The 20,785-nt window shown below is 37.5% G+C and overlaps 2 protein-coding genes across 2 annotated transcripts in view; both read right to left on the reverse strand.

Moving 5' to 3' along the window:
* Nucleotides 1-575: 575 nt before the first annotated feature.
* On the reverse strand, nt 576-9,260 carry LOC134843891 (BTB/POZ domain-containing protein 1-like). Its single transcript, XM_063860216.1, has 5 exons — nt 9,079-9,260; nt 7,208-8,670; nt 6,763-6,850; nt 6,344-6,490; nt 576-1,022 (listed from the first exon to the last, which is right to left on the reverse strand). Exons 1-5 carry the CDS (start codon nt 9,256-9,258, stop codon nt 867-869), a joined length of 2,034 nt encoding a protein of 677 aa, XP_063716286.1. The 5' UTR covers nt 9,259-9,260; the 3' UTR covers nt 576-866.
* A 3,886-nt stretch (nt 9,261-13,146) lies between these two features.
* The window catches only part of LOC134843898 (DNA-directed RNA polymerase I subunit RPA1-like), an 81,229-nt gene continuing 73,590 nt past the window's right edge, over nt 13,147-20,785 (reverse strand). Inside the window, exon 29 of the mRNA XM_063860236.1 lies at nt 13,147-13,419. Coding sequence (XP_063716306.1) covers nt 13,337-13,419 — 83 coding nt within the window. The 3' untranslated portion in view covers nt 13,147-13,336. The remainder of the gene's footprint in view (nt 13,420-20,785) is intronic.

Here is a 20,785-nt window from a genome sequence, read left to right on the forward strand (position 1 = left end):
AATGAGCTAGTTTTTTAGAGGAATTCAATTCAAAAACATTTCGCCACAGATGTACCAGTTTTCGGGGGGCCAGCGTTTCGGGACCTCAAATTCAGTCTGCTAGAGAGCCTCAAACGCAAGGAAAGGGCAGCTATCAATAGACGTCCCCTTCGGAACTCTGCTACGCTCTTCAGCGAAGGCAGATGTGAACATCATCGATGTCATTTTCGAGATGAATCCCTCAGTGTTCCCGAGCCAACCAGAGGTGGGTTATGATTCGGGCCCGGGCAAAAACAATACTATATTTGGAAACTGGCTTTTGTTCTCAACACATAACTGGAACAATTCCATCACATACCGAGATTGTGTGATGGTAGGGAAAAGAGCCAGTGTAAAGTAAACCTATCATTTTTTCTCATATGTCAATAATAACCATTATTGAGCACAGTGAGACCTAATAGTTGAGGTGTATAATATTGAGATATTACTTTCAATATGTAGTTTTGAGACATAGTAATTAGGTTGAGTTTGATGAGTGCAATTCGAATTTATAGCTTGCACTGTCAAATTGTTAGTAAATTTAAATATTTTTATACTATAATAGTTTTAATTGTTGTTTTATTTATTTAGTAGAATTATCCAACCAAAAAACCGTCGAAAGCTCTCATTTAATTGTAATATTTGCTTCCGACATTCAAATAGTGAAACTTCAGTGGCTGATATAATTTTTGATCATTCGGTTTTTCTGTCACAAGGCTCTCCTTGAGTTCTTTAGCTCCTTACTTTTTGTTTTTTTTCCTTTCCCTTTCATGCACCTGAGCTGGCTGGTTAGTAGTTTATTTATTTATTTAATTTCATTCTGTCTGTAGTTGTGTTCATTCTGTTCCTCAGGTGTAGAAAATGAACTGTGGGATCTGTCCGTCCTCTACTGAGGTGCCGTTGTTGTTCCCTGGCGAGTGCTGGAAGTGGAACACTATCTTCCCATCAGGAGTGTCTATGTGCACCTTGCGCATCCCTTTCGTCCCGTAGTGGCTGTCTGCGCCCTACAACAAAAACTAACTCTTTTGAAATTCCTTCTTTGGCAGTATTTTTATATAGGTGGCTGAACCCACTGAGAATCAAAAGAAATAAACTGAACTTAAAAATAAATAAATAAAAAGTCACACCACCAAAACTTTTCCTGAAACAAAAAAATTACCAAGACCTATATAAGAGTCTTCACTCTTCATTCATGACTCTTTACAAACATTTGGCCAACCTCTCTTTTCTCATCCAATCACCTTAGCGGTAATTTATTTTGGATAGCTAAAAGTTCAGGCCTGCTTCTGTCGTCACTGAGATGAGGTTTTTGAAATATATTTAAGCTGTCCAAATCACGTCTGATAAAGCTTTAATAGGGCACCACACTCTATCCCCTACGAACTTGCTTTGTGGCGAGCGAAACTGTGGGAAAACGCTTTCCTAGACAGAGTTCCCCGACCGATTTGAACACCCGACATTTTTTGCCCCAAGTTTCATTATTCGTGAACCAGGATTCATAGAACGAGTAACATATCGCCTTTTAAGAACGTTCTATGTTTTTGGGTGCCATTTGCCAACAATTTCTCATTTCTATTCCAAACGTCAGAAAAAACGCGCCCAAAATGAGTGAAAATTCTCAAGAAAGAAAACTGAAACGCATCGAATAAAGGATAACCCATAACAATAACTTTTCCAGCGGGATAAATATTAATATTAACTTTTCCAGCCTTAAGCTATCAAAAACTTACGCTTATGCTTTAAAGTATCGTATAAAATAGCGGCATTTCAGAAAAAAAAACGACCCTGATTTGAGTTTTCAGAGGCGTTCATATATAGCGTGATGCCGATTATCATAGTGATCAACAGAAACAAGAACATGTGAGTTGACTTGAATGAAATTTCAAGAGGCAAGCTGCACTTCGCAAACAAGCAACCGATAACGGAAAAAAGGAGCTATTGAAAGCCGAGGCAATACAAAAACCAACCGTTCGGAATACAAATCTTGTCTACTACGTGATTCGAACGATGGAGCTCCCGATTATGTGTCACTTGCCTCAAACAACTGCTAGCTTAATAATACTACTTTCACGAATGGCTTGATATTAATTACCAACTAAGCGGATGTATCGCTCATGGTATTTGAAATAGAAATAATAGTTTCTGAAACTCAAAACTGAACAGAGAACTGAACTTAACTTTGGCTGGAAAAAAAGTAACTGATCATAAAACACCTGCGCTGCTTGTAAAAATAAGTATCAAATCATATTATTTCATCGTATTCATTATGATATTCGGGAAAAGATTGAAAAATTAGCTGTCGATTTTTGTTACACTTAAAATGATCAATAACGTGAAAACCACCTTCAATGTCCATTGGGATTTAAGCTTCTACCAAGATGAGATTTAGGCGATCATTTGATCCGTTAAACACAAATCTTAAAAGAGACAGCATCATTTTATTTAGATATTTGCACTGTGGACCGACCGACCTATTACCATGCGTGTTGATTTGCATTCCGTTAAAAAAATTATAGCTTATTTAGTACTCGTTCTAGATTTAACCAGAAACAGCCAAAAAAAATTTCAAAGAAGTCTTTCATAACAACCTGCTTCGGGAAAAAAACCCACGGACAGAAACTTGTTTTTTCAATGCAAAGATTTTCTCACTTAAAAATTCGCAAAATTACTTGAAACTTTAGTTATGTCTCTCATTATAATATTGTATAAAATTTTCAGACAATCATTTTATGAGCAATCGCCGATTAGACAGTTCTCTTGGAAGTTATCCTTAAGCATTCTTGCAAAAACGCCAGCGTTAATCTGTCTTCAAAGCCATAAACCGATATCTTTAGACCACGCGTTTCTTTGGTTATCCTGTGATCTGGACCAGTTTAACAGACTCCCAATTCCTCAATAAATCTCTTGACAGGTTAAATTAGGAAGAAGTTATCAAACTGAAGCTGCCATTGGCCTATCAAATAAATAGCCACTCCCTCTTTGGCTTGCAAACAATTACAGAAAGGCAGTTGATTCCGTTTGATCGCAACCACAAAACAGTCCAAACGTGCACTTGCACGAAGACTGACAAGACTAGGCGAGAACCTAAAACAAGTTACAAGCATTAAGGAGTCATTTATGTTCTAAAATAAGTGCCCGTGTGTACGCTCACAAGATATTACACAACACCATCTTCGCTAATGTAAAAATTAACCAGAATCAATGTCGGATTATTAGCGACTGCAACTTAAAGAAACCTCGATTGCGGCTTAAGCTGCCAGTTTTAGCTTTGCACTGTCGGATGTGTGTAGTGGAATACTAATCCCCAGTGGTGTCAACAGTCAAATGGCTCGAAATATAACCCGTATTTCAGATTAAGATCCCGTTGTTTTTGGGTTGGGAATTAAGAAGATACTCTTGATCAGTTTCCGGTTCTCTATATCAAAGAGGTTAGGGTTCCACTGAGTGGATTAGGAACAAATTGTGAAATATTGCGCGACTGTAATGTCACGCGGTGCTCAGTTAATCGCAAATTATTCAATATTGTCTTGAAATTGGTTGGTTGTACAGGTTATCAAAATTGAAGTCGATATTTAACGCAAATGTATGACAAAACAAAATGACATGTTTAATGAACAACAACTGTTGCTTTATCCACGACAAAAGAAAATAAAATTGCGACCGCAGCTTTTTTGCATGAATTTTCGACAAAATAGCCGAAAGAAAAACATCACTCTTTTTTTTTAACTTGGGAATAAATTTTTTGGTTTTTGTCGACTTGGTGATGAGCTATAATTAACTTAACAAGGAAAGCATCGTTTGGATCTCATCATTCGTCTTCAACGTCAGATGACTGGAGTAATTCATTAGTGATTACATCTTAATCTCATTTTCCATTGGAAACGAGGTTGCACTTCGGATACACAAGCTGAAAAATCACAAAAAAAATCTAGTTGCAATCGAGTTTTTTTGTACCTTCGCAAATAAACTTACCTTTTATTAGACTTGATAAAATATCCCTGATTAATAAATTGAAATCGACTTGGTATGTGAAGCAAAAAAGTGACATGCTTTCTGGTCTAGCATTGATAAGAACAAACAACTGTTGAATTTGGAATGATTTCTGAGCCGCATTATTTCGCCGCTTACGCCTACGCCGCTTATTATCTACCATTGCTAACTTCCAAACGCCCATAACTTTACAAAAACTGACCGCTGGTCAATTATCTTTTCAATTTGAGCTCATATGGTTGATAACTTTTAGAACAGCCAACTAACAGTTGGAAAAGAATAATGAACGCAAGGAAACTTAAAAAAAAACTCACTAGTTTTTTCAAGAGACTTCAACTTTTGGATTTTGAAGAAAAAAAATAGATGACCTTAAAGCTCTTTGAATTTGTAGAACAATTAATGAAGGACACTTTTTTGTTAAAATTAACCCAATTTGAGAAAACTGGATCAATACGTAAAATTTTTTCGCTGGGAAATCTGATAATTAAAATTTCCATCAGAAGTCAATCACGTTTTTCGTGAGCTTGCTGCTCGATAGTGGAGTTTGCCTTCCTTTTAACAATGAAAATGCACTTAACTTAAAAAAAATCACAAGTCAGGCCGTGAAAAATCAAAACTGCTGAAAAAAAAAACAAAAATCAGCAAGACCTATATATGAGATGATTACGTCTCAAATGGCATAGAAATTAAAAATTTTTCCCAAATGGCATAAGTTTCATGCAACAGTTGCATTGAAAAAATCGAGATCAATTTTTTCGTGAACAATGTGAGAAAATAAGTCAAATTGTCAATTCAAATGCTGATTGACATTTTATCTAAATTTTTTTAAACAAAAGCAAGAAGCATAAGCTTGCGGTTATTAATAAGCTTCTTGTGGTCAATTTTTTCGACAAATTTGTTGCGTAAATTTGTTTGAAAGCAATTAATTCCAAATCTTGTTCACATGCTTTCATTACAGACAAAATGTTACAATTAGAAATTGATAGAAAACGTTTAAACTACAATGAAAACTTGAAACTTATGCCATTTGGGAAAAGTTTCCATTTTTATGCCATTTGGGAATTATGCCATTTGGAAAGTTAGCTATGAGAGTACTCACTACGTTCATTACTCTTAATAATATCCGTTCAAAACGGTTAGTTCAAAAATCCGTTCAAAACAATTTAGTTCAAAAATCCGTTCAAAACAATTTAGTTCAAAAATCCGTTCAAAACAATTTATTTCAAAAATCCGTTCAAAACAATTTAGTTAAAAAATCCGTTCAAAACAATTTAGTTCAAAAATCCATTCAAAACGGTTTGTTACAAAATAAAAAACATTCCAAAAAAATCCAGATTAAGCACATATCCTCCTGTTTTTTGTTATATTTCCAACAGGCTCAAAGATATTGGACATCCATCCTCGCGCCAAAACAAATTTTTTAAATGATTAATTCAGTCTTTAATTTTAAAGGAAGCGATGTGACACATAGGTGACCACTGAATCTGTTTTGTTACTTCATTAAAGTTTTCTAATCAGGGCTGATCTACATGTAATTTAAAAAAAATAGGAGCCAAATTCATGCTATTTTTAAAAAGAAACAATGCGACTGATGGATAAATTATGCTGTAATCAACCCTTGCAACAACTGATTTCAAAGCAAAACAATCAACAAACTGGGTACTCAATTGAACTGATTCAGCAAAACAAAACACAGCCAACAGACAATTGGAGTTTTTTTTTTAATTATTGGTCGATCAGGTTTTTCGTGACGTTTACACTTTTGCTGTTTCATAGTGGAACTAATGCGCTTTAAAAATAATTTCATGGCATTTTCAAAACATGCATGTGTTCGAACTTCGACATTCTGCATCTGAAACGGTCATTAAAACGACCAGCATCATAGATCATGGACAAAAAATGATTGTAAATTATTAAGTTCTTTCAGAATTTTCAAAAATAGATAAGTTTCTACCTCAAAAATTACAATTTAGATACACTTCGCTCAACGTTCAAATGGTTGGAAAAAGAAGACTGACTGTGTAAAACTACACTTGCAAGCTTCCACGAAAATTTGTCCGAATCGAATCCGGACCTTTTGAGCCTCAGGCAGGTGCTATACTACAACACTAATTAGAAACCTACACTTGACAGTAGTTTACATTTCCTTTTAAAAAACGCTCTATTTTTTACAGGCTCATAAGAAAAAGTTGGTAAGTTGAAAAAGCCCCAGTACCCGTTTGCGATGCACTTGTTCTCGCAAGTGAAAGAAATAAACCTCGCAAGCAATTGGTACAAAATAGTTTCTTTAGAAACAGTTAGAAGCGTCTGAATAGTATAACTAAAAAGTACTGACAGCTATTGTCGCGGATGCCGTGTATGAGGCGTGGGGTCTGACTTCCACTGGTTCCCGGAACATCACTCGGAAGGTGTTGGAGGAACCATCCGAGGAGAAACTGGTGTCGTTGTCACCACATACTTTGCCGCTCTCATCGTGTGCGATCTACGAAAAATAAAATTATAACAGTTATATTTTTTAAATTATTTTCACTAGCCGCTCAACTGAAATTTAAAAAAATTCAACAAAAAATTGATTTATGCTAACACTATCTGATTAGCATGATTGCTTCCCTATATTAAAGATTGCTTGAGCTTATAATAGTAATGGCCAGCAAAATCAACTTGTATCCCAACTGAAGCACTAATCAATTATGCAATAATTCTAAACAATTCTTGCAGATAGATGAAGATAACTCTGTGGAAACTTGATCTAACCTGAATGCTGACTTGGTACTCCATTGGCAATTGGGTGGAGCCATACAGTGCCAGTCCAACAATGTGGATCTTCTGGTTTACTCGGAACCTATAGAGACAGTCAACTGCAGACACTTCGAAACGTACCAGTGAGCTCAAATTCAAAGTGATAGAAATAAATGGAAATACTTATATTTTTCAAATTCGTATAAAAAACTAAGGTAAAAAATGTTTTCAGTGTTCATTGACACTCAAGCAAGAAACGTCGAAGGTACAATAACGACTCTAATTTTCCTGTTAACATGATAAGTAGTTTTTTGATCTTAAACACCAAAAACGGGTATGTAAATCTCGAAAAACTTGCTAAGGCATAAATGAGTATAAGATTCGCATAAAAACTGAATCAGGGTACCAAATCATTTCATTTATTGGTTTCAATTTGAAAAAATGTCGAAAATTTAGCTACCTTATCTTGTCCGGAGTGCCACTGTATCCCCACCTGCAGTCGACCTGTTTGAACCTGGTCAGAGTATATTCACATCCAGACAAGTAACACCTGGGTCGATCCACAAACTCCACCTTCGGCTTCGGATTGCACGTGAAATACAAAAACAGATTGACTATCTCCTTGTCTTGCAGAATCTTCGTCTGTGCACATGAAGCGAACTCCTCGACCGACATGAGAGGGAACCGAATCAGAGTCGTCGCTTCTCCCAGCACTTGTCGTTTGTTCTCTGCAGTCGACGCGATTTGTTGTCGTTGACATTCCTCATCGGCCCAACGAACGATGGCTTGGAACAACTTGCACTCTCGTATTGACAGAGTATCCCGACGAAGCACGGAGCACAGTGTCTCAAGGTCAATGTCTACAAACCCCTCAGCATTTATAGCCTCAGTTGTACATTTATCTATAGTCTCCAGGCATAAATCAGCGAGTTGCTGTTCGTCGAACAACCGAGCTTGTGACAAAAGCATGAACGCATTTTCGGCGTTAAGATTTCGTTTGAGGAAATCGACGCATTGGCATTCAAGGGCGGGTACAGCATACTTCTTGGCAGTGTACAGTGTAGTCATTACAGTGTCGGGGCCAATTTGCGCCTCATCTGTATATAGAAACTTGAGGAGAAACATAAAAGCAGCTGGTTCCACGTCCGGGAGGTCAATTTCACTAGCGTTAGTAGCCATAGATCCATTGAACATGGCATTAAACACTGCACTGCCAATTGAGAGTATAAACTTATGCGAGGGAATTCTCTGTTGCGCCGATCCACGTCCCACTAGAAACTTAACGTCACTTAGAGTCTCATTATTGAAGAGAAATGCAAGGCGTTCTGCCATGCTCATTTTCATAGACTGCCAATTATGAATTGACGCCTGGGTTCTCGATGTCGTTAAATTCGTTTCAGACGGAGAACTATCCGCACTGCCTTCCTCTGGCCCATCTCCGTGTACTGGAGTTACATTAATGAAGAACGGGACGCTTTGGGAGCCAGCAGCCGACGAACTTACGGGAACGATTCGGTCTCCAGACGACGGGACGGACGCACTTTGGTGAAGTGCAACCGGGAGCGATGGAGCGCTTGAGCTACTCTGAGCGCCTCCATTTGCAGACCTATTCGCAGCTAAATGGTGGTTGCGGTTCCTCGGAGCGTGATTTTTTGCCGGCGAAGAGCATTTCGTACTTGTACTGACCAAACCGACAAGCGACTCATTGGAGCTACTGGTTCCGTTTGAGTTGCGATGCGGGGTTCGAATGTGGTCACCGCTGCTCGATATGGCCGAGGGAGATCCATTTGAACCCGACTGACGATTAGGAGAGGATCTCTTCCTGTTCATTTGGGGGTGTGAGTTAGCAGGGATACTTGAGGATACATTGGATACGTTCATATTAGCTCTCGGTCTCGTCATGTGAGGAGATGAGAGGGAAACCTGAGGCAGTTTGGTCAATTTGAGTCAGAAAACTCGAGCAGATGATGAAAGTTCAAGTAACTTCTCAATAAACAATTCATCGTATATTATATTTTTAGCTGTTAACTTGATATATTAAACGGAACTAATTAAGTTCTGAAAACAATTAACCACAAACAAGACAAAAATTGGAAAAAAAGGTTATAACAAAAAAAATCAGGAGGTAATGACTTTTAAGCAATTGAACAAGTGAACACCATGTTAAATTAATGCCTCCGCTAAAAAAAACACAAGCCTAAAATAGACGTGAAAAAAAAACCTTATCTAATTTACTTCACTACGTTCAGCAACACTTAATAATGAGAGCTTGTGAAATTTCACCTATTATCTCCTATTATTTCTGACTGAAGCTATCAAATTCACTAGAACCTGTCGTGCGATGGCTACTGCGGGAGGGACACGTGTGTGAGTGGAAACCGAACTAGCAATTGTTGTCGTGGATGTGGTAGAGGAAACAGTTTGCTCGTCTTCCGAAGCGGAGTCAGTCATTGCTTGGTTGTTACTTTCAGGCGACTCTATTAAACTGATCGCCTCTGATGTCTCATCCATGACAAACTGAAACCAAACATCCACCAATGCTCTAAACACCAATCAAATATAAAATTCCTCAAGCTAAAATACATAAATTTTATAGACAGAATTGATACATGAAGATTGAAGTGAACCTTTATTTAATCCGAGCTCAAGTCATTGATTTTTTTAATGTGATATCCAAAGGCTCTAAAAATTACAAGAAAAGACAAGAATATGCTTCAAAAATGATAAAACATCATTACAGATTGCAAGATTCGAATTTGTACCTCTCGCCTAGAATTCAATTGCCTTAGCCACGTAGACCTGGTGTCTACTTTTCCACTACTTTCACATTATCAAATTTTCATATTTAGAATCTAGATATGTTTTTAACAAAGCGACGCTCAACTTCGCAAACATGAAGGAAAAAAATGGACTCTCAAAAGCGTCAAAAATAAAACAAACCTCCACCGACCTGCAGGTTAATAATATCACGGACCTCCAGATTATGCAAACCACGGACCTCGTTTGCCGACGAATCAAACAAACCACGGATTCAAAAAATCATCCACCAGGCTGGCTTACCTGGTTACTAGCGTGTAACGCACTTCCGTTGCACCGAATTTTTTGAGAACTCATGAAAAACCGCAAATAAAGGAAAAAGATTTGCAATCTTTGAGTGTACTCTGACAGCACCCAATTACAGATTTGGTTATTTCAAATTTTGAACAGTTTTTTCTATTAAGTTTTTTTAATTCAAACTTTGAAAACCATAAAATTTTTCAAGCTCTATGTTTATTGAAAAATTGACAAAAAACGTCACATCTCGGAACTAAAAGCATTGGACGCAAGATTGGCAACTGACAGTACCCAACTGCAGGGTTGGAAATTTCAAATGTTGAGAAACTTTATAAAACTAAAAAGACTTGAGCAGACAAATTTTAAGACAAGAGTAGCAACCCCTGGAAGTGCCCTGACAGCACCCAACTACAGGGTTGAGAATTTCAACGTTTTAGATTATTTTTTAGTTTAAGTTTTTTGAAAATTTTTGAAAAAATGAAAAAATCGTCTTATCTTGTAAACTAAAAAGATTTGGGTGTTTTAAAATGGAGACCAAAGTCGCAACCCTGGATGAACCCTGAGAGCATCATAACACTATTGGGTTACTAGTTTCAAAATTGATCAAATAATCCTTGAAATCAAACTGGAAAATCGAAAGAAACATTTTTAACCATTGCAATTACGATATAGTTTAAACGTGAAAAAACTTTTCGTTAAACGTTCAAAGAAAACAATATGGTGAGAAAATTTCAGCAAAGGCGAGATAGTGAAGCCCGCATTTAAACATATAATAGATAGATTACACAGGGACAAGGTCGGATTTCGCAAACAAAAATGAAAAACGGCAAAAATGAGAAATCCAAGAACATGCAACAAAGTCAACTTCAATAAGCATTTTTTAACATTCAAGACAGCAGGATTCGAAATTGAACCTCTGAGCCAGAAGTCAATTGCATCTACCAGTTAGCCCTGTTGTCTAAGCGTTTCTTTTTTTATTGACTACATTTCACCCTTGAGCCTTTTTTCCGTGGGGGAGAAAGGTCATCCATTATGCCGCAGCCGGTCCGTCCCACCTTGAGGAGGCGGATGGCATTGACATCGAAACCTCCCCCCTGCCCCACGGAAAACAGTCCAAAGGGTGAATGCTGTGAATTGGTCCGGGGGCTAATAATAAAAAAGAAACACTTAGACAACAGGGCTAAGTGGTAAATGCAATTGACTTCTGGCTCAGAGGTTCAACTTCGAATCCTGCTGTCTCAAACGTTTAATGCTTTTTGAAGTTGATTTTGTTGCATGTTTTTGGATTTTTCATTTTGCCGCTTATTGGAGCTCCTGTTTTTGCCGTTCTTCATTTTTGTTTGCGAAATAATAAAAGAAACTTGCTAATAATTAAGAAAAAAAGAATTAGCGACTTCGAATCCTTTACTCTGATGTTTATTGCTTTATAAAGTTGATTTTTGTTTTATATTCTTTCTACCCTTCGCCACGCGTTTCTTCTACTTTCGCGTATAATTTATTATTAAATATCATACTTCAAATTATCTTTTTGAACGACGCAAAAATAACAAGACATAACTTTTAGGCTCTTCTCCAAACGCTAGATTCGGGAGGCTAGTTTTCGCGGAAATAAGAATTCAGAAACTTGAATCAAATATTCCCCAAAAAATTGACTTTTCCGAAGGTCATAACTTTTTGTTAAAATAATTTGGGCGTTGGGTTATCCATTGAGCCCAAAATCCCAGATTTGAGAGGGTAGTTTGTGAGAAAATGTCAAAATCCAAAAATAAAGATTAAAAGTTCCCCACACACTTTTTGAAGTCTGTAGAAAGTGTGGTAAGTTAAAAAGAGACTAGGGGATTATTCATGTACACAGGGGAGTGGGCGGACTTTCTATTGGTAAAAAATTTTGAAAAAAGCGACAACTTTTTCCAAAGCGTATCAAAAAAGTAAATGAAAAAATTTAAAAAAAAACGATCCCATTTTCATAATACCTGTTTTTCTCAAACAGGACTTCATTTAAGCTTCCTAATCAATCCTGGTAGTATTTTACAAAAAAGTTCCAGGGTCTTATCGATCTCAAAAAACAAAACCGGAAATATCAGGGAAACAAATTATTAGGAAAATAAGCCGACAGAATTGAAGCCTGCACTCAATAGGGTGAAAATCACGGAACTCATTTGACAATATCTTATGGAAAAACAGGATCAACAAATGGTAAATTATTTGCGTATGCAAGGTGATATACTTGATTCAGAAACTAAGCCGACAGCGCTAAAGGCGCCAACCATGAAGCCAAAAAACCATCAGCAAAAATTAATGTAGACATTCTATAATTACTAGTAGTATCCAGTAATTACTAGTAGTAAATAGTTAAATTTGAAGCTGCAAGAAATTGAGCACGTCAGCAGCATCAGAAACTATTGAAGTAATTAATCAATAAAAAGTCAAAACTCCGATTTGATAACTCTTGCTAATCGGAAGCATAAAGAAACCAAAAGTCAAAACGCAAAATCAACTTTAAGCCAGTGCAAAAATTGTTACTTTTTGCCGCAAAAAAAAAACAGAGAAAAAGTCATCACCACTTATGTTAATTACAAAAATTGCGTCCTTTCACAGTTAATAGTTTGGCCTAATTGTACCTATTTTGGGAAGTGCCCAATACGCATGAAAATATTTCATTTTATAGAAGTTTTGGCAAAAACAACACGGCAAAAAATACAAGCAAGCAAAAATATGACTGATAACGTTACTGGGAAAAACTTTGAGTCTACAAAATTTCTTAAGTGACGCACGCCAATTATCAGTCTACATAATTGCTAAGTGACGCAAGCCAATTATGACGCATTAGCAGTACCAGTGAATTTGAAAAAAAAAATTAACAACTAACATTTTATGAAGCGAACGCAGTTTTACTAGCATACGAAAAAGTTCATCGAACCCTCTTATTTTGTTGTGGGTTTCCTTTCCTACCTGTACGCTACAGATCCATGATACCTTATTTGTAACATAATAGTCTGCTTGTGTAAATAGCATAATTTTGCAGACTCATTTTTGAGCACTCCATTTACTTTCTCAATCAGCAAACCATATCGCCTTCCTTCACATGAACTTCTCCAACCACTCAAGATACATTTTTAGCATTCGTTGATGACATCCATTTTGCAGCTAATCCCGCATTTCATTTAATCAGAAGATTAACCTACTTAAGATTTCACAATAATTGTTACGCAAAACATCGAAAAAATACATTAGGATGATGTTAATATCGAAAACCATTACTTACTAAACTGAGGGACAATTTTCTTTCAGCCAATCGGATCGAACTCTACAAAAACTCGTTTCAATTACTCAACTGCAAATAAATTTTATTCGAATTCGAAAATAATCTTTATTGAATTATTCTCAAATCAAAAGATGATCAAGCGCAACATACAGGTACAATTACTGTCCAACTGTATTTTCTGAATTAAATTACAGTTTCTCAGTGAATTCAATTCAAGAAAAGCATCAACAAGGTTCATTAGAAACAGATCAATAATTCAATTTGAAGGCACTAATCGTCGAACTTGATTCGACTTGCTCTTTTCTTTATGCTTCTAGGGGGTCTCTTGGCTAATAAATCGAAAGAACCAGTACCTAAACATAAACATCAAAAAATATATTACACATGAAAAAAAAACAAATCATTACCAGGGGCGGATCAAGATTTCTCCCGAGGAACAGCGGATTTTCTAGAAAAAATATTTGAAAAAGTTATTGACCTGATTCCTTTTAGATCAACCCAATTGAACATCAGAGCTCTCTATGGGAACTATAAGGCCCCGTTATGCTTCTTTGTTTGCGCTGGAGGCGAAAACAAATTGCAAAAAACTTGAGTTTTAGAGCACTTTTTGGAGCGTTTTAGAGCACTTTTTGGAACGTTTTAACAAAAACAACTGCGTTTTTTCGGCGCACGCTCCCCTCTCAACTGTGGTGCATGGTGGCGCTAAATGCGTCTTTACCAACATTTTAGAGATGGTCAAAATCGTGAAATGGTACCAAAGACGTGACCTTTTAGGTAAACTAGAGTCGGACAAAAAACGCGAAGCTTTCCTTTAGTTCACAAAAAGGTTTTTAATTTCTAAAATTAGCTTTCATTACAGAAAACTAAAAAACTCGAAAAATGACACTATCGGCAGCCAGGAATTTAACCTTTTCTCTTTTAATTCTCATACCCTTCTGCCACTATTTTACGGTAAAACCCAGACTTTTTGGTCAAAACAATCCAAAAAAACTTACAAAACACCTTTTTGGCCTCTCTATTCAAAAATTTGACTGCGGTGAACAAAATTTGGTCAAAATTGGGGTTTAATAGCGATTCCTAGATGCCCCCACTCCTCGAGAAACCCTATCTTCATCTGATTTTGAAACAACCATTTTTGCTGACCAACCCTTTAACTTTTCAAATCCATACTTTTTAAAACAGTCTGTTGTCGTTTAGGTCAACACTTCGGCCTAATGTATTTGGTCAAAATTGGGGTTTGATAGTGATTCCTAGATGCCCCCACTCCTCGAGAAACCCTCTTTTCATCTGATTTTAGAACAACCATTTTTGCTGACCAACCCTTCAACTTCTCAAATCCATACTTTTTAAAACAGTCTGTTGTCGTTTAGGTCAACACTTCGGCCTAATGTATTTGGTCAAAATTGGGGTTTGATAGTGATTCCTAGATGCCCCCACTCCTCGAGAAACCCTCTTTTCATCTGATTTTAGAACAACCATTTTTGCTGACCAACCCTTTAACTTTTCAAATCCATACTTTTTAAAACAGTCTGTTGTCGTTTAGGTCAACACTTCGGCGTAATGTATTTGGTCAAAATTGGGGTTTGATAGTGATTCCTAGATGCCCCCACTCCTCGAGAAACCCTCTTTTCATCTGATTTTAGAACAACCATTTTTGCTGACCAACCCTTCAACTTCTCAAATCCATACTTTTTAAAACAGTCTGTTGTCGTTTAGGTCAACACTTCGGCCTAATGTATTTGGTCAAAATTGGGGTTTGATAGTGATTCCTAGATGCCCCCACTCCTCGAGAAACCCTCTTTTCATCTGATTTTAGAACAACCATTTTTGCTGACCAACCCTTCAACTTCTCAAATCCATACTTTTTAAAACAGTCTGTTGTCGTTTAGGTCAACACTTCGGCCTAAAGTATTTGGTCAAAATTGGGGTTTGATAGTGATTCCTAGATGCCCCCACTCCTCGAGAAACCCTCTTTTCATCTGATTTTAGAACAACCATTTTTGCTGACCAACCCTTTAACTTTTCAAATCCATACTTTTTAAAACAGTCTGTTGTCGTTTAGGTCAACACTTCGGCGTAATGTATTTGGTCAAAATTGGGGTTTGATAGTGATTCCTAGATGCCCCCACTCCTCGAGAAACCCTCTTTTCATCTGATTTTAGAACAACCATTTTTGCTGACCAACCCTTCAACTTCTCAAATCCATACTTTTTAAAACAGTCTGTTGTCGTTTAGGTCAACACTTCGGCCTAATGTAGGTGGTCAAAATTGGGGTTTGATAGTGATTCCTAGATGCCCCCACTCCTCGAGAAACCCTCTTTTCATCTGATTTTAGAACAACCATTTTTGCTGACCAACCCTTCAACTTCTCAAATCCATACTTTTTAAAACAGTCTGTTGTCGTTTAGGTCAACACTTCGGCCTAATGTATTTGGTCAAAATTGGGGTTTGATAGTGATTCCTAGATGCCCCCACTCCTCGAGAAACCCTCTTTTCATCTGATTTTAGAACAACCATTTTTGCTGACCAACCCTTTAACTTTTCAAATCCATACTTTTTAAAACAGTCTGTTGTCGTTTAGGTCAACACTTCGGCGTAATGTATTTGGTCAAAATTGGGGTTTGATAGCGATTCCTAGATGCCCCCACTCCTCGAGAAACCCTATCTTCATCTGATTTTAGAACAACCATTTTTGCTGACCAACCCTTTAACTTTTCAAATCCATACTTTTTAAAACAGTCTGTTGTCGTTTAGGTCAACACTTCGGCCTAATGTATTTGGTCAAAATTGGGGTTTGATAGTGATTCCTAGATGCCCCCACTCCTCGAGAAACCCTCTTTTCATCTGATTTTAGAACAACCATTTTTGCTGACCAATCCTTTAACTTTTCAAATCCATACTTTTTAAAACAGTCTGTTGTCGTTTAGGTCAACACTTCGGCGTAATGTATTTGGTCAAAATTGGGGTTTGATAGTGATTCCTAGATGCCCCCACTCCTCGAGAAACCCTCTTTTCATCTGATTTTAGAACAACCATTTTTGCTGACCAACCCTTCAACTTTTCAAATCCATACTTTTTAAAACAGTCTGTTGTCGTTTAGGTCAACACTTCGGCCTAATGTATTTGGTCAAAATTGGGGTTTGATAGTGATTCCTAGATGCCCCCACTCCTCGAGAAACCCTCTTTTCATCTGATTTTAGAACAACCATTTTTGCTGACCAACCCTTCAACTTCTCAAATCCATACTTTTTAAAACAGTCTGTTGTCGTTTAGGTCAACACTTCGGCCTAATGTATTTGGTCAAAATTGGGGTTTGATAGTGATTCCTAGATGCCCCCACTCCTCGAGAAACCCTCTTTTCATCTGATTTTAGAACAACCATTTTTGCTGACCAACCCTTTAACTTTTCAAATCCATACTTTTTAAAACAGTCTGTTGTCGTTTAGGTCAACACTTCGGCGTAATGTATTTGGTCAAAATTGGGGTTTGATAGTGATTCCTAGATGCCCCCACTCCTCGAGAAACCCTCTTTTCATCTGATTTTAGAACAACCATTTTTGCTGACCAACCCTTCAACTTCTCAAATCCATACTTTTTAAAACAGTCTGTTGTCGTTTAGGTCAACACTTCGGCCTAATGTATTTGGTCAAAATTGGGGTTTGATAGTGATTCCTAGATGCCCCCACTCCTCGAGAAACCCTCTTTTCATCTGATTTTAGAACAACCATTTTTGCTGACCAACCCTTCAACTTCTCAAATCCATACTTTTTAAAACAGTCTGTTGTCGTTTAGGTCAACACTTCGGCCTAATGTATTTGGTCAAAATTGGGGTTTGATAGTGATTCCTAGATGCCCCCACTCCTCGAGAAACCCTCTTTTCATCTGATTTTAGAACAACCATTTTTGCTGACCAACCCTTTAACTTTTCAAATCCATACTTTTTAAAACAGTCTGTTGTCGTTTAGGTCAACACTTCGGCGTAATGTATTTGGTCAAAATTGGGGTTTGATAGCGATTCCTAGATGCCCCCACTCCTCGAGAAACCCTATCTTCATCTGATTTTAGAACAACCATTTTTGCTGACCAACCCTTTAACTTTTCAAATCCATACTTTTTAAAACAGTCTGTTGTCGTTTAGGTCAACACTTCGGCCTAATGTATTTGGTCAAAATTGGGGTTTGATAGTGATTCCTAGATGCCCCCACTCCTCGAGAAACCCTCTTTTCATCTGATTTTAGAACAACCATTTTTGCTGACCAACCCTTTAACTTTTCAAATCCATACTTTTTAAAACAGTCTGTTGTCGTTTAGGTCAACACTTCGGCGGAATGTATTTGGTCAAAATTGGGGGTTGATAGCGATTCCTAGATGCCCCCACTCCTCGAGAAACCCTATCTTCATCTGATTTTAGAACAACCATTTTTGCTGACCAACCCTTTAACTTTTCAAATCCATACATTTTAAAAGAGTCTGTTGTCGTTTAGGTCAACACTTCGGCCTAATGTATTTGGTCAAAATTGGGGTTTGATAGTGATTCCTAGATGCCCCCACTCCTCGAGAAACCCTCTTTTCATCTGATTTTAGAACAACCATTTTTGCTGACCAACCCTTCAACTTCTCAAATCCATACTTTTTAAAACAGTCTGTTGTCGTTTAGGTCAACAATTCGGCCTAATGTATTTGGTCAAAATTGGGGTTTGATAGTGATTCCTAGATGCCCCCACTCCTCGAGAAACCCTCTTTTCATCTGATTTTAGAACAACCATTTTTGCTGACCAACCCTTTAACTTTTCAAATCCATACTTTTTAAAACAGTCTGTTGTCGTTTAGGTCAACACTTCGGCCTAATGTATTTGGTCAAAATTGGGGTTTGATAGTGATTCCTAGATGCCCCCACTCCTCGAGAAACCCTCTTTTCATCTGATTTTAGAACAACCATTTTTGCTGACCAACCCTTCAACTTCTCAAATCCATACTTTTTAAAACAGTCTGTTGTCGTTTAGGTCACCACTTCGGCCTAATGTATTTGGTCAAAATTGGGGTTTGATAGTGATTCCTAGATGCCCCCACTCCTCGAGAAACCCTCTTTTCATCTGATTTTAGAACAACCATTTTTGCTGACCAACCCTTTAACTTTTCAAATCCATACTTTTTAAAACAGTCTGTTGTCGTTTAGGTCAACACTTCGGCGTAATGTATTTGGTCAAAATTGGGGTTTGATAGCGATTCCTAGATGCCCCCACTCCTCGAGAAACCCTATCTTCATCTGATTTTAGAACAACCATTTTTGCTGACCAACCCTTTAACTTTTCAAATCCATACTTTTTAAAACAGTCTGTTGTCGTTTAGGTCAACACTTCGGCCTAATGTATTTGGTCAAAATTGGGGTTTGATAGTGATTCCTAGATGCCCCCACTCCTCGAGAAACCCTCTTTTCATCTGATTTTAGAACAACCATTTTTGCTGACCAACCCTTTAACTTTTCAAATCCATACTTTTTAAAACAGTCTGTTGTCGTTTAGGTCAACACTTCGGCGTAATGTAATTGGTCAAAATTGGGGTTTGATAGCGATTCCTAGATGCCCCCACTCCTCGAGAAACCCTATCTTCATCTGATTTTAGAACAACCATTTTTGCTGACCAACCCTTCAACTTCTCAAATCCATACTTTTTAAAACAGTCTGTTGTCGTTTAGGTCAACACTTCGGCCTAATGTATTTGGTCAAAATTGGGGTTTGATAGTGATTCCTAGATGCCCCCACTCCTCGAGAAACCCTCTTTTCATCTGATTTTAGAACAACCATTTTTGCTGACCAACCCTTTAACTTTTCAAATCCATACTTTTTAAAACAGTCTGTTGTCGTTTAGGTCAACACTTCGGCCTAATGTATTTGGTCAAAATTGGGGTTTGATAGTGATTCCTAGATGCCCCCACTCCTCGAGAAACCCTCTTTTCATCTGATTTTAGAACAACCATTTTTGCTGACCAACCCTTCAACTTCTCAAATCCATACTTTTTAAAACAGTCTGTTGTCGTTTAGGTCAACACTTCGGCCTAATGTATTTGGTCAAAATTGGGGTTTGATAGTGATTCCTAGATGCCCCCACTCCTCGAGAAGCCCTCTTTTCATCTGATTTTAGAACAACCATTTTTGCTGACCAACCCTTTAACTTTTCAAATCCATACTTTTTAAAACAGTCTGTTGTCGTTTAGGTCAACACTTCGGCCTAATGTATTTGGTCAAAATTGGGGTTTGATAGTGATTCCTAGATGCCCCCACTCCTCGAGAAACCCTCTTTTCATCTGATTTTAGAACAACCATTTTTGCTGACCAACCCTTCAACTTCTCAAATCCATACTTTTTAAAACAGTCTGTTGTCGTTTAGGTCAACACTTCGGCCTAATGTATTTGGTCAAAATTGGGGTTTGATAGTGATTCCTAGATGCCCCCACTCCTCGAGAAACCCTCTTTTCATCTGATTTTAGAACAACCATTTTTGCTGACCAACCCTTTAACTTTTCAAATCCATACTTTTTAAAACAGTCTGTTGTCGTTTAGGTCAACACTTCGGCCTAATGTATTTGGTCAAAATTGGGGTTTGATAGTGATTCCTAGATGCCCCCACTCCTCGAGAAACCCTCTTTTCATCTGATTTTAGAACAACCATTTTTGCTGACCAACCCTTCAACTTCTCAAATCCATACTTTTTAAAACAGTCTGTTGTCGTTTAGGTCAACACTTCGGCCTAATGTATTTGGTCAAAATTGGGGTTTGATAGTGATTCCTAGATGCCCCCACTCCTCGAGAAACCCTCTTTTCATCTGATTTTAGAACAACCATTTTTGCTGACCAACCCTTCAACTTCTCAAATCCATACTTTTTAAAACAGTCTGTTGTCGTTTAGGTCAACACTTCGGCCTAATGTATTTGGTCAAAATTGGGGTTTGATAGTGATTCCTAGATGCCCCCACTCCTCGAGAAACCCTCTTTTCATCTGATTTTAGAACAACCATTTTTGCTGACCAACCCTTTAACTTTTCAAATCCATACTTTTTAAAACAGTCTGTTGTCGTTTAGGTCAACACTTCGGCGTAATGTATTTGGTCAAAATTGGGGTTTGATAGCGATTCCTAGATGCCCCCACTCCTCGAGAAACCCTCTTTTCATCTGATTTTAGAACAACCATTTTTGCTGACCAACCCTTTAACTTTTCAAATCCATACTTTTTAAAACAGTCTGTTGTCGTTTAGGTCAACACTTCGGCCTAATGTATTTGGTCAAAATTGGGGTTTGATAGTGATTCCTAGATGCCCCCACTCCTCGAGAAACCCTCTTTTCATCTGATTTTAGAACAACCAATTTTGCTGACCAACCCTTTAACTTTTCAAATCCATACTTTTTAAAACAGTCTGTTGTCGTTTAGGTCAACACTTCGGCCTAATGTATTTGGTCAAAATTGGGGTTTGATAGTGATTCCTAGATGCCCCCACTCCTCGAGAAACCCTCTTTTCATCTGATTTTAGAACAACCATTTTTGCTGACCAACCCTTTAACTTTTCAAATCCATACTTTTTAAAACAGTCTGTTGTCGTTTAGGTCAACACTTCGGCCTAATGTATTTGGTCAAAATTGGGGTTTGATAGTGATTCCTAGATGCCCCCACTCCTCGAGAAACCCTCTTTTCATCTGATTTTAGAACAACCAATTTTGCTGACCA

The sequence above is a fragment of the Symsagittifera roscoffensis genome, chromosome 4 (genome assembly GCF_963678635.1).
Source record: "Symsagittifera roscoffensis chromosome 4, txSymRosc1.1, whole genome shotgun sequence".
Taxonomy (NCBI): Eukaryota; Metazoa; Xenacoelomorpha; order Acoela; family Convolutidae; genus Symsagittifera; species Symsagittifera roscoffensis.

Excerpts from the sequence above, each read along its gene's own strand:
- LOC134843891 (XM_063860216.1), bottom strand. The coding sequence starts at position 9,258 with ATGGATGAGACATCAGAGGCGATCAGTTTAATAGAGTCGCCTGAAAGT. Across the intron at positions 8,671-9,078 it reads CAGTAGCCATCGCACGACAG|GTTTCCCTCTCATCTCCTCA; the intron begins GTTCTAGTGAAT and ends AAACTGCCTCAG. Across the intron at positions 1,023-6,343 it reads CGGCATCCGCGACAATAGCT|GGCGCAGACAGCCACTACGG; the intron begins GTCAGTACTTTT and ends TTTTTGTTGTAG.